Here is a 14724-nt window from a genome sequence, read left to right as displayed (position 1 = left end):
AAAGACAAACAAAACAAACAAACAAAAAATTGCACAACTACAGCCGATTTCAGTCAGTATGTAGCTAATGGTAATATCTTTGGTTAGCTTGCTTGTTAGCTGAACCGTGAAGTCATTGTTAGGTAAGGTATACTACCCTCCTTTTAAAGTAGCTTAGTCCTACAGAGAGATATATTGGTTATTTGTTGGGCTAGTCTACTATTAAAGGAGGGTAGTTTACCTAACCTAACAATGACTTCACGGTTCAGCTAACAAGCAAGCTAACCAAAGATATTACTGTTAGCTACATACTGACTAAAATCTGCTCTAAAACAATTTACACTTAACTGTTAGGCCGGCTAAAGATTAATCAGCAGGGTAAGTTAGGAGCTTTAGAAAGGTTCTTAATAGTGGAACCAGTGGTGTTAACATTGCCATCATGTTGTTTAGTTCAATGCTGTATTAGGTGTTGTTATACATGTGTATTAGGGAAAATAAAAGTTTGATTGTCTCAAAGAAAGTGAAGCAAAGTACTGTTTGAACAAAACTATTTTTTAGAGTTGATAATTTATTCTGGTTACATTCGAAATTTACCATTCAAACTTTCATTACAGACAAAAATGTTATTTCTTCACAAATAAAAAAAAATGGTTTTTGCTGTCAAACATTGCCTTAAATGAAGCAAATTTGTATATTCCTGCTGCCAAAGGAGGGGAAAACTAGTTTAATTCTGTCTTTGCATCACTCTACCCATAGCAAAATTCCACTATTTGTCCAAAAAACAACAGCTCATAAGCTTCTGGATATATGACACAAGCTTCCTCCAGCTATTCTATGTAACGTGACATGTTTTTCAGTTATTTAAGTGTTCTACTTATTGTTTGCCAAAACTTAGGTTATGGAATGCCATTCAAATAAATGAAATACCCTGTTCTTGTCATTAGTCAACAGCATTGAATTGGGTTATAATTAATACGGAATAACTCACTCACTTGTGATTATTGGTGAGCATGTAAATATTTAATAAAAAAAAATGTTTTCAGTACCATATAATATGATGTATAAATATTGTATTTATTTTAGACTTATCACAATCAGAAATAGCAGGTATCGTAATTGGTGTGGTTACATTTGTGGTTATTTTCATCACTTTAGTAGTTTGTCTTGTTAGGTGAGTTTTAAACTTAGGAGGTATAGCAATAAAACATAACTGCATTGGACAAAATATGTAAACTTAACTTGTACATGTATATAGAATGGCTTTCAGTACCCTTGAGGAAACTACTGTGGATTCGTTTATTTTCATGGGTATCAATTTTCATGGATTTCCGAAAACTTTCATATTCATGGATATTTGATTTCATGGTTTTGCCAATCTCTGTATACAAATAAAATTGAGAATGGAAATGGGGAATGTGTCAAAGAGACAACAACCCGACCAAAATAAAAAAACACAACAGCAGAAGGTCACCAACAGGTCTTCAATGTAGCGAGAAATTCCCGCACCCAGAGGCGTCCTTCAGCTGGCCCCTAAACAAATATATACTAGTTCAGTGACAATGAACGCCATACTAATTTCCAAATTGTACACAAGAAACTAAAATTTAAAAAATACAAGACTAACAAAGGCCAGAGGCTCCTGACTTGGGACAGGCGCAAAAATGCGGCGGGGTTAAACATGTTTGTGAGATCTCAACCCTCCCCCTATACCTCTTACCAGTGTAGAAAAGTAAAAGCATAACAATACGCACATTAAAATTCAGTTCAAGAGAAGTCCGAGTCTGATGTCAGAAGATGTAACCAAAGAAAATAAACAAAATGACAATAATACATAAATAACAATAACGAGAAACTCTCGCACCCAGGGGCGTCCTTCAGCTGGCCCCTAAACAAATATATACTAGTTCAGTGGTAATGAACGCCATACTAATTTCCAAATTGTACACAAGAAACTAAAATTAAAATAATACAAGACTAACAAAGACCAGAGGCTTCTGACTTGGGACAGGCGCAAAAATGCGGCCGGGTTAAACATGTTTATGAGATCTCAACCCTCCCCCTATACCTCTAGTCAATGTAGAAAAGTAAACGCATAACAATACGTACATTTAAAATTCAATTCAAGAGAAGTCCGAGTCTGATGTCAGAAGATGAAACCAAAGAAAATAAACAAAATGACAATTATACATAAATAACAACAAACTACTAGCAGTTAACTGACATGCCAGCTCCAGACTTCAATTAAACTGATTGAAAGATTATGATTTCATCATATGAATATCAGGCACAATCCTTCCCGTTAGGGGTTTAGTATCATACCATCATAACATATATGAGAAGAACATAACCTGTGTCATGCCAACAAATGTTTTTGGAATAAATGTGTTTAGTTCCGTTGCAAAGACCCTATAAGTGAATCAATATTAACGCCAATATATGCAATCTTTAATGGCTTGACAACAGTATCGTAACTATATCCCTTCTTAAAATAGTCTATTTAAAGGTTTTGTTAGTTTCTGTGGTGAATACTGACATTTTTGTGCTTTTTAAAGAATATTTCTATGTATCTTTATCCAAATACCATAATGAAACCTGATTCATGTTGTTTTGTAGGATGAATTGTTGTGGAAAAATTAAGGAGATTTTCAAATCACCTGAGATAGTGTTACCTAAGGTCAAAATACATTACATGGTGAGTAAAATATGGCATGTAAATTGACTTTATTATCATGCAAAAAGTAAAATAGCAAAAATACCAAATTTGGAGAAAAAAAAATAAACGGAAAGTTTCTAAGCAAATGGCAAAATAAAATGACCAAACACATCAAATGAATGGATATCAACTGTGATATTCCTGACTTGGTAAATACATTTCTGTGTAGACCGTGGTGGATTAGACCTTGATTTATAGCTAGCTAAACCTCTGACTTTTACTACAGTTGCATAAAATTCCATTATATTGAGAACGATGTGTGAATAAACCAAACATAAATAACAGGTAAAAATATTTAAAAAGTAGGGGTACAGCAGTCATCATTTGCAAGACACCTGAACTAGATTTAGGCTATGATGGTGAAAAATCACTAGCTTCATTTATAATAAATGTATTGTTATTTTGAGGGATAAAAAGAAATGTGGCTAACACATCAATGTCAGAATGAGCATCCCTTAAAAAGACATCAAGAAGTCAACACCCACAGGTGTCAATAAAATTTGTTGCCCTATAAATCATGGGTTGTCTAGAAAAATATTGGACAAATAAGTCAGAGAATATCAAAGAGCACCCATCAACACCAAGTCCTATAAATAACAAAAGACAAACATAAATGTGGTGTTTAACCTAGAACAGGCAAAGGAGTTAGTTTGTTCATCGTAAACTTTCCTGTTTCATAGTTAATCCAGATCTTTGTATGTAAAATGGCTAACATTGCAGTTTGTCAAAAGTGAAATAACAATAATACTGAACTGCAATGAAAGTTCAAAAGGTAAAGTCCCTCATCAAATGGCAAATCAAAAGCTCAAACACATGAAAGGAACGAAAATTTATTGGTTTCATCCTCCCTTGTGACTATAATTGCTTCTCTGCTTTCAAGTCTAATAGTGTAAACAGTTTTAAAACGGAGTACCCTTTCTAAGTATATTACTATTAGTATTGACAAAATACAACATATAATTTGTCAATGTAAAATAGCATGGTTCAGTTATTACAGTTACATTTAAGGTATCTGGATACAACTAGCCATAAATCTTTTTGAAATGTGTGTTTATCAATGGAAATTTGAATTGAATGTGCCTTTGTATAATTTTATTGATGTGTAAAAGTGTAAACCAAAGCTCATTTTGTATAAAGTATTGGAATGCCCCATGATTATTGTCAACCAATCAAAAGTATGGATTTTGATGAACGATAGATATAGGAACTTAGGAAGATATGGTATGAGTGCCAATGAGACAACTCTCCATCCAAGTCATGATTTGTAAAAGTAAATCATTATAGGTCAAGGTACATGTTATGTAATCATATATCAGTACATATTCTATTTAAGGAGCATAATAAAGACAGTGGACATGAGACAGATTCTAAATCCACATTCAAGTCTACACATGCTAATAGTATTAGTGAAAAAGACAGCCAATATTCTGCAGTCTACAGTAATGCCGGTTATAGCTCAGTAGGGTCACAGAATGAAGACCACTTTCTACAAAAAGGCTCTGGTAAAGATGGAAGCTCTCAATCTATCTGTGAATCCTTCTCAGATATAAACAGCAGTGAGGATACCCCTCAGTCCTCAGGTTGCTCCTATGAGTCATACTCCAGTGGTAGGATGTTATTGAACAGTGAAGAGGATGATGATGGCTATCGAGGGCAAGAAGGTAAGATAAAGAATACAATGAACAATTTAACAACATGGTTTTCATCTTTTCTACAAGAAGTGCATGTCAGTAGGAATTTTCTGTTCTATTAAGTTTTTTTTTGTATTTGTTAAATGTTAAATAATACCCCTTTGAAATTAGAAACCTTAGCAGAAGGAACCTTGTCATTACAACATCTCCTCCATGGTTAATCTTAGTACAGTGGTTGATCTTGATATACATATGTGCATGTTGGTAGGCTATTGTGGTTGATCTTGATATACATATGTGCATGTTGGTAGACTATTGTGGTCCATTGATGACATCCAATCAGTACAGTGGTTGATCTTGATATACATAGGTGCAGGTTGGTAGACTATTGTGGTTGATCTTGATATACATAGGTGCATGTTGGTAGGCTATTGTGGTTGATCTTGATATACATATGTGCATGTTGGTAGGCTATTGTGGTTGATCTTGATATACATATGTGCATGTTGGTAGGCTATTGTGGTTGATCTTGATATACATATGTGCATGTTGGTAGGCTATTGTGGTTGATCTTGATATACATATGTGCATGTTGGTAGGCTATTGTGGTTGATCTTGATATACATATGTGCATGTTGGTAGGCTATTGTGGTTGATCTTGATATACATATGTGCATGTTGGTAGGCTATTGTGGTTGATCTTGATATACATATGTGCATGTTGGTAGGCTATTGTGGTCCATTGATGACATCCAATCAGTACAGTGGTTGATCTTGATATACATATGTGCATGTTGGTAGGCTATTGTGGTCCATTGATGACATCCAATCAGTACAGTGGTTGATCTTGATATACATATGTGCATGTTGGTAGGCTATTGTGGTCCATTGATGACATCCAATCAATATAGACCTTGGCATTGCAAGTACAGTGATTGATCTTGATATACATATGTGCATGTTGGTAGGCTATTGTGGTTGATCTTGATATACATATGTGCATGTTGGTAGGCTATTCAATGTGGTTGATCTTGATATACATATGTGCATGTTGGTAGGCTATTGTGGTCCATTGATGACATCCAATCAGTACAGTGGTTGATCTTGATATACATATGTGCATGTTGGTAGGCTATTGTGGTCCATTGATGACATCCGATCAATCCAGACCTTGGCATTGCAAGTACAGTGATTGATCTTGATATACATATGTGTATGTTGGTAGGCTATTGTGGTTGATCTGTTATACATATGTGCATGTGCATGTGCATCAAATATAAAAGTTCAAGTTTATGTTATAAACTTCATTGATTTGTAGTATTTAGGTCACTAGCTTATTCATTATTACATTGTTGGGGTTGGGGGTACAAGTCCAGCTTGATGGATAATTAGAGTTGTGTTGTATTTTTTTTTATATTACAGAGGATGATTCGTCAGTGAAGAGTTATGTTCAGCAGGACGGAGAAAACTCATCTGAAATAACATCATCAAACACTACAGAAACATCAAGCAAGCAATCTACTGCAAAAGACAGTCAACAAGATTCTTCACTAACTACACATCAAAAAGACACAGTTAAGACAGCAATCAAAACATCTGAGGAGGCAGCTATGATCAAAAGTACTCAAAATACAGAATGTGTATGAAATATAACTCTGAAAATGCTGCTGTTTTTATAATATAAGTTTTTTCTTTCACTATGTTTATTCAAAGATTGAATTATTAGAAGAAGAAAAAAGAAAAGAAATGCACAACCATTATGTAAAGAATTTTTTTCAGTATTTTCAATGGTTTCTTTGCCAGAATGTAAAATAAAGCTTTAATGATTAAAAGTGTCAACTTTAGGCTTAATGATCAAAGGTGTCAGCTCTACAGGCAGAATAGTTTTGGAAAAACTTGCAGGGATTTGATATTGTAATTACACATTATGTAAGAATCTGGATTTTGATTGGTTGAAAGCCAGTGTATTTTTCACCTATTTACTGTTATAAAATGAATATTGTCCATTTTTCAACGCCACCGGGGTATTTGCAAAACGAATATGCATTTTTTACCCTCTCTGCCGTGGCATTTGCCAAAAAATACTCTATTCGACTGGACGCTTGTAACGTCACGATCATCAATGTGTTTTTGAACATTAACATTCGGTGTAATTAACCAGATATAGCATGTTATTGAGGGGTATTTTGCGAAAAATAAACAGTCTTGAGAATGAATTTCCCTCGCCTTACAGCTGGCGAAATTTAACATTCTCTCGACTAGTATTTTTCGCAAATATCCCTCCTTAACATGATGAATCTGTTTATTAGCAATTGAAAATCGGTAATCTCCAACACTTCTTTTATAGATGTGACCAAAATATTGAAACTGTAGCAGGAAGTGATCAAATGAGTCATCAGATTTATTATTTGTCATATTAGTTTGGAAGTTTCTTTTCACTAGAAACAAGCAAGACTTTTTATGGCATGATCAAGAAAAGGCTTTGTTCCTTTCTCTTTCTTTTGACCAACAAGTAGAGTAGATTGCATACTTTCAAGACTTGTATCTATGAGATTTATTTTCATTGTAAATATCAACAAAATTGTCATGCAAGCTGATATCTGTTACAAAAATTTATTCTTTTTTACAAAGATGTCATTCAATTTTAAAAGTCTAAATCAATGATAATTTTATCCCAGTAATCATTGAATTTTAAATCTGGTATTGTTGTTATGATAGTCTCAAAGGGATGAGTTATGTGGAGAAAAAGTTTGCAGCATCATATATGGCATTCAAAACTTCACAAAACATCACTAAACAAAATTAAGACATTGTATGTCATCATGATAATTTATCAAACTGAATAAGATCGTATGGTATATTAAATAATATCAATATATTCTACCATGTTATAGAAAAGATGTTAAAACTTGAGGAGGAAAAGGGAATTACTAACCTTGTGTGTTTATAAGTTCATAATGATCAAAAGTTGTACATAAATATACTCAACATATAATACTCTATATTAACATGTACATACAACCACTTAACATAGTTCACTATGTTTTTACTTGTACATATAAAATACTGTATATAGTGCACTATGTTTTTTTATTTGGTAATCTTGTATTTAGAATGATTGTAAATACACATAATCAATATCTCATATCAGCATTATCTTTTGTACTATATGTGTATACCTGTGATAAGAATGTTAATTCTGAAAAAATAAGTTTTTAATTTTTTAATTTTGTAAGAGTGCAATACAATAAGACTTGCTGCAATAAAACTACCCTTTTTCTATTTTTATAATTCTTGTTACTTTAACTGGCATTTTTATCTATTTTTTATAATTTTTGTTTTGAAATATTTGATTGGACCAAAATAGATATTTGACTTTCAGATGACATAAATGGACAATGAAAAAATAATATTAAAAGCAGTGATTTTCCCGTGCAGCACCATTTCTGTATTAGCTCATCATATAACTGTCAAGTCCGGTGGTTTTGATAATCAGATATGTTTGTGGGAATTATTAACTTAGTGTTAAAAATGAATATAAGATTGATAGAATCAGTAATCCATACTGAGAGCTTATGTTTCATTGTTTGTCTCAGCTATTTGAAAATTTAGAATATGCAATGATTTCAAAATTGACAGGACATTTTGTGGCATCAATTTTAATAATCCAGTATTGCAGGTTACCTGCTTATTATAAAACCAACACAAGAACTATGTACATAAATCTACAGATTTATATTATTCTGATCATTACTTTTCATTGTTATTACAATTTTTATGCAAGATTATTTTTTTGATTTTTTGAAATATGTTGATTTTATAAGATTTTGAAGGAGTAGATTCAGTAGGGTGGCTCCAATTTACCCTTATGGCAGACAATGTGTGGGGTTCTTTCAAGTTTTATGGCACTTATACTGCTGCGTCTGACATTTTTATGCACAAATTTTATATTTATATTCATGTGTAATTAACAATAAACATTTGTGAGTCTAAATAAGAATAGAGAACTTTTGGAAAATTATATTACCAACCTTTCTGTGACAGCATTTATATTGTTACATCATTGAATAATTAGACAGAAATACTGTGGATTTAATGGTAAAAAACAATGAATATATATGAAGAAAGTGCTGTTCTAAAATAAAAACAACTCAGAAAGCTGTACAGTTTGTAAAAGATATTACAAGATTTACAGACTCATCAAGTTATAGTTTTTTTGTTTAGATCTGTATTATGAATCTCATTGAAATTCAAGCTGAACATCAGGCCTATTTTTTGGGGGTTAATAGGTTTAAACTCAAGGTCAAGGTTACTGTTACTAAAATTTGAAAGAAATTTCTGAAAGTACCCTTAATTTCTCTTGTTTCATAGGAATGAAACTTTAACAGATAGTTGATAGGATATTGGGAAAATTCTATTGATTTTTATGTTAATAGATTTAAGGTCAAGGTTGCTACGTAATCATTTTTTTTAAAGATGGTATCTCACTTTGACCACTTTGAAATGTACATATATACACAATTGTTTAGGTGAAACATTTGCATAATATTACATTGTTATACATGTATTTTTAACCCTTAAAAGAAAATTGCTTTCTCTCAATAAATTTTCATTTCACAAAGCATTAGTTGATAGTGTCAGTTTTTTACTTTTTATGTACATATGATGCTTTATATGAAAGGTCAGTCTGGAATAACTATTTTTTTGGTGCTAAATTTTATAGGGCAGTCTAAATAATGAAGCCATGGTCCTTCATTTAACACATAAGTCTAAATACTAGTTCCTTTATGTTAACTTGTAGTATTAGTATCCATTCAATATGAATATAAAGAACCTTTGGCCCATTCTTTGGCATGGCAGACTGCATAATGACTTTTGGTGCTTCATTTAAAACATTAGTTTGAATACGAGTACCTTAATCTTTAATTTGACACGAATATAAATATTGATACAGATATTGATTCAATTCTTTTTTACTCGGTGCCTGTATAATTCAGGACCATGCAACATTTAATTATTTCTTCAATTAAACTTTACTTTCAATAGTTGTTTAATTTTTTTATACATCTATACCATCTTGTATATAACTGGTGTAAGTTAGATTATACATGTATATTTTTGTTTGCATAAGAAGTTAAACAGAATATTGTTTATGTTTTTTTTACACTTTAGATAGTTGTCTTGTTTGTATGTATAATTTTCTTTATGCATATCTATAATGATAATAATCATGTTTTTTGTTTTGTATTTTTTGCATCAAAAGATGTGTTCATGCACTTTATATACAGTTTTATAGAAGTTAAACAACAGAACAAGAATGTTTTTTTTCTTCTGTTTATTCACTTTTAAGCTCATCTGGCCAAAAGGGTTAGTGTGAGCTTTTGTTGTCACTTTGTATCTTTCATCCTTTTAACTTTTACAAAAATCTTTTCTTCTGAAACTTAATGGCAAATTACAACCAAACCATCATTGGGTATTTTTTTTGTCTATATCGAGGTGAGTGACATTGGCTCTTTAGAGCCTATAGTTTTTATCATTTTAAGGGATTTTTCTACCTTGTTTTCTAAACCTTTGTCAAAATGTCAGAGATTTGACAAAAATATCAAATGAGGTTTTGACACAACTGAAGACAAATTTTCACAATAAAGCAAGTTATATTTTATGTATTTTGTGTTATTCTTTAAATGTACCAGGTTTACAATTCTACAGTTATTATGATACTCAACAACAGCCACCAATGGACTACCATTATAAAACAAACGAATGTAAGTTTCTTCTCATTGAATTTAGGTCTTCCCTTCAAACATTTAGCCATGGTGTTGTCAATTTATTTTTCGATCTATGAGTTTGACTGTCACTCTTGTCTCTTTAGCACCTCATCAACAAAGGTAAAAGTATTGTTCTCAAAGTAATACCATTTATAAAGTTAATAAACTTAGGAATTGTCCTTCAAATCTTTCTTTTTATTGTTCAAACATGGTGTGTTATGTTTTTTGGATGAACAGTGTAGTCTGAGGAGATACTTTATGTTGTGTATGTTGGGCATAACACAAGATCATATCAAACTATACAGTATCACTGATATTAATTATAGAAAAGCATCTACATAAAATTGAGAATGGAAATAAGGAATGTGGCAAAGAGACAACCTGAACAAAACAGCTGAAGGCCATCAACAATTCTTCAACACAGCGATAAATACTGCAGGCCCCCAAACAAAAATTTGTACTAGTTTAGTGAATATGGGCGCCATACTAAACACCAAATATGTAAATGGTCTAAAATTAAAAATCATACAAGACTAACATAGGCCAGAGGTTCATGACTTGGGACAGGTTCAAAATGTGGCATGGTTAAACATTCATTGAGATCTCAATTTCTCAACCCTACTTCTAGCTGGCTTTTGGTTACTGCAATCATTCTTTCTAGTGATAGATATATTGTATTGTCATTCAACTGATGTTGAAGTCTGTAGGTTGATTTTTTTGTCTTTTTTATGTTGTTGGGTTGTTTTAGATAAAACATGTTTATTTAAAGTGGATAGGGAAACAAGTTATTTCGATTTGTATTAATCCCTTTCTACTTTGAGGGTACGAGTGCTGCCTTAAAGCTGCGTTAGCATGCTCTTTTTTAAAATCGAAATTGGTGTCCTTTACGTGGAGATATTGCTCTCTGTTAACACAGACCAGTCATTTATTGTCCCCTTCCAAAGGGCTAGCATCGTTTTTTAAGACCATACTCGCAAATGGTTACGGGAGAAAGACGAAAATTAAGTTTCTGAAATTTTTTCCCTAGAATGGGGATAACCAGGAACCCTTGTGTTTGTTGTCCAATGCTCTATCCACTACACCATGGCTTATCTCATTGATGTATGCTCTATATCTTCTTTAAGTTAAACACAAGATATACTGTGAGCTTTCACTCTCTACTGACACCCTGGCTTAAAATATTAGGCAGACATGTTGAGCATTGGATATGAAGGTATATTGCACAATTTCTAACATGCTCACATGAAACTCATGAAAACATGACAAAGATTCAGGAACCACAGATTCATAGCGCTTGAGCAGAAAGGCAAAGAATTAAGTTGGGAAGCATAGAGGAAAACCAAGTATACCCTGACCTTCAGTGGAAACTATAACTATGAGTAAGATGGACAGAATTTATCATTATTATAACGTCCCTCATGTATACTTTGAAGAAGCTCAAAAACATGTTTGTAACTTCACAAAATGAAAAACAAAGTCAAATTATTGAATGAACTTTTCAGTTTTATTTCAAAAATGTTAATATCAACTGTGTTGGGATTTCTTTACATGATATATATTTTTTTGTAAGAACCAAAAAAGCTTCATTCTCTGTTACCCTGATAGCTGTGCATAAAATTTAAAAAATAATAGTAGGCAACAAACCTTGCCTCAAAGATTTTTATTGTGTCAGATTTATAGTACATTGATTTAACAATTACACAGGTGAAAGTACTTAAAATCAGTACCAAACATGTGCAAGAATCTTCACTTCAGAAATCAGTACCAAACATGTGCAAGAATCTTCACTTCAGAAATCAGTACCAAACATGTACAAGAATCTTCACTTCAGAAATCAGTACATGTGCAAGAATCTTCACCTCAGAAATCAGTACCAAACATGTGCAAGAATCTTCACTTCAGAAATCAGTACCAAACATGTGCAAGAATCTTCACTTCAGAAATCAGTACCAAACATGTGCAAGAATCTTCACTTCAAAATAAAGTTATAAGATTGTAAAACCCTGAGATTAAAAAAAAATGTCTTAAACATATTCACTTACAAGTAAACCCAAAACAAATACTAAAAGCAAATCATTTAAAGTTGACTGGCAGATATTTGTTTCGACATGTGCTATAAAAATACATCATACATGGACACCTATTTAAAATTTTATTTAAACTTGCATGTTACTTTTAAATAATGTGTATGTTAAGTATAAGGGGAAATGACTGTCAATTTTGTTGAAAATAGTTTTGCAGATATACTGCAATTAATGATATGGTATCAAACGAAAACTTTTCAAGATAGAGTAAGGGAACATAACTCTTGATGCATATTTTCTAATTATTTATGTTATGTTTAACAAGAAATTTCATAATTTATATGAATTTAACATGAAGAACTAGAGCACCTTGAAGCTTTTTAACCTAGTGAAGCTTGCATTGCCTGATTCCTATTATTAGTAAGTACATTGTATAATTAAAGTTATTCATTTTAGAAGTAAGAATTATGACAGTATGAAGATTTTTTTAACAATGATATGAATGTTCTTACAAAAACAAGTCATAATACATATAATGCATTTTTGATGTGCGTAATGATACAAAATGAACAAAATAGTTGCTAACTACGATAAAATAAAACTACCATAAAAATGCTTTTTTATTTTTAAATAAAAAACAAATATTAAATCAAGTGCAAAAATAATAATTACATATAAAAGCACTGGCAGATGTAAAAAAACAATATAATGTAAATAATCTAAAAAGCATTATGAGCTGTATATATTTAAATGAGATATTTATGACAATGGTTACCCTCTATGGCTTGTCATTATATATATAAAATAGCACCATGGTATTAGTGTCGATACAAATCTACACTACCTTTTACAGAAAACTTCATTTCTCTTTTACATATGTTTTTTCTTTCACCAAAAACTAACTCATACAATCAAATACTTGTAAACGAGTACATGCAATATATTGGCTATATCTTTGAATAGTATTCTCATTGTGAAAAAAGATAAGCATTTTTGTTTGTATCAAAAAAATTCAAATATTAAGTTGAAAAATGAGAATAGAAATGGGGAATATATCAAAGAGCAAAAGCTGTTATAAAAAAACATAGAAAATTTACTTTAATTAAAATGTTTTGTTTTTTATAAATGTGACTCACCAAGTCCCCAAAATCTTGAAGTAGCAAAATCTGAATCAATATGATATAGAAAATCGTAAGAAAAAAATAAACCTGAGAGAGATTTATATTTTATCAAAATGGAAGACGACATCACAAATTTTGATATTGTCATGCCAATGAGGTTTCACAATTTAAAGTGTAACATAAGATTTACAATTTCATGCATTGTGGCAGGAATATGAGGATTTTAGACTGTCCATCATTGTTCAAGTACAGTCAAACCTACTGTGCTAAAGTCAACTCTATTCGTGGGGGTCAACTTCAATACTTTATTGATAGGGGGTGACGTCCTTATCACCTTTGTATATAGGAAAACTGTATTTGCTTATTTATGAAGCACATTTTTACTCTTACCAAAAACTTACTACCGGTATGTACATGTAATATCTGACAATAATTAGGATCACTGCTGTATACAAAACAATCATTCTTACATCACAATAACATTGGTCAACTGGAGTGACCAGAGCAAACCAGAGTCTTGTTATTTTCATTCTTTTCTCTTTTAAATCAGTATTAGATCAATGCACTATTGTATTCTTCAATCAACAATTGACAGTCTACTAGTTTTTTTAAATGTCCTCAAAAATATCATATATATAGGCAAAAACCTATATAACAAAAACCCCATCTACCCTAACATTTAAATGCCTGATATCATTTCATGATAATGTTATAAAAAACTCTTTTAAAATAAAAAGGATGAGATCTCGCAAAGTCAGACCTTACATAAAAATATCACATTATGGCAGTGAGATATACATTCTTTACATGGCGTAGCCATTTGTCTTCAATGAAACAGTTAAAAGGTCAAAGGTCAGCATCTAGGACAACACTCTCCAGGAACTTGAGTGGGTCTTTCACAGTTATGGGTCATCTCACAAACCTCTTTTTCACATTCAATTGTTCCTTTCTGAAAAGACAAATAGCAGAAGGTCAAATAAAAGACTTATCCAAATTAAACACATGAACCAAAAGATATCATAATTTTTATTTGAGGATTTCTAGGCTATTGGTACTTTACGGAACGGAACGGAACCGAACGGAACGGAACGGAACGGAACAGAATTTCATTTAAGGTATCCAAAGGGGGCATTTATCAAAATTTCGAAAAATCTTTAAAACAAAACAAACTTTAAAATTTCTGTGTTTTACGGTTTTCCATATACAAATAACACAAATGTATACTTAATCTCATCTTCACAGGTGAAATGTGCAATAATGTATAACATCGGGAACTATTCTGTAAATGAATATGTCGGATTGTCCTGATAAATTATCATGAAATTAACGCATTTGCAAGTCATGCATTATGATATCTAGACTGACCTCACGTCGTCCTTTCCCACGATGATTAGAAACATTGGTTTTGATTTTAACTTTTTAAATTTATTATTCCGTTCCGTTCCGTTCCGCAAAGTACCAATTGCTCTGAGGAATTGGTATTTAACG

The 14724-nt window shown here is 31.8% G+C and overlaps 2 protein-coding genes across 4 annotated transcripts in view; one reads left to right on the top strand and one right to left on the bottom strand.

The window, feature by feature from the left end:
• The window catches only part of LOC134718657 (uncharacterized), a 40903-nt gene extending 30918 nt beyond the window's left edge, over positions 1–9985 (top strand). Inside the window, exons 11-14 of the mRNA XM_063581713.1 lie at positions 1063–1150; positions 2593–2671; positions 4026–4353; positions 5746–9985. Coding sequence (XP_063437783.1) covers positions 1063–1150; positions 2593–2671; positions 4026–4353; positions 5746–5969 — 719 coding nt within the window. The 3' untranslated portion in view covers positions 5970–9985. The remainder of the gene's footprint in view (positions 1–1062; positions 1151–2592; positions 2672–4025; positions 4354–5745) is intronic.
• A 1588-nt stretch (positions 9986–11573) lies between these two features.
• LOC134715826 (peroxidasin-like) overlaps positions 11574–14724 on the bottom strand; it is a 60773-nt gene continuing 57622 nt past the window's right edge. For all 3 annotated transcript variants that reach the window (XM_063578316.1, XM_063578325.1, XM_063578334.1), the window contains one exon: positions 11574–14185. In XM_063578316.1, coding sequence (XP_063434386.1) covers positions 14090–14185 — 96 coding nt within the window. In that variant the 3' untranslated portion in view covers positions 11574–14089. The remainder of the gene's footprint in view (positions 14186–14724) is intronic.

The sequence above is a fragment of the Mytilus trossulus genome, chromosome 1 (assembly GCF_036588685.1).
Source record: "Mytilus trossulus isolate FHL-02 chromosome 1, PNRI_Mtr1.1.1.hap1, whole genome shotgun sequence".
NCBI classification, from domain to species: Eukaryota; Metazoa; Mollusca; class Bivalvia; order Mytilida; family Mytilidae; genus Mytilus; species Mytilus trossulus.
This window is presented reverse-complemented; position numbering and strand designations above follow the sequence as displayed.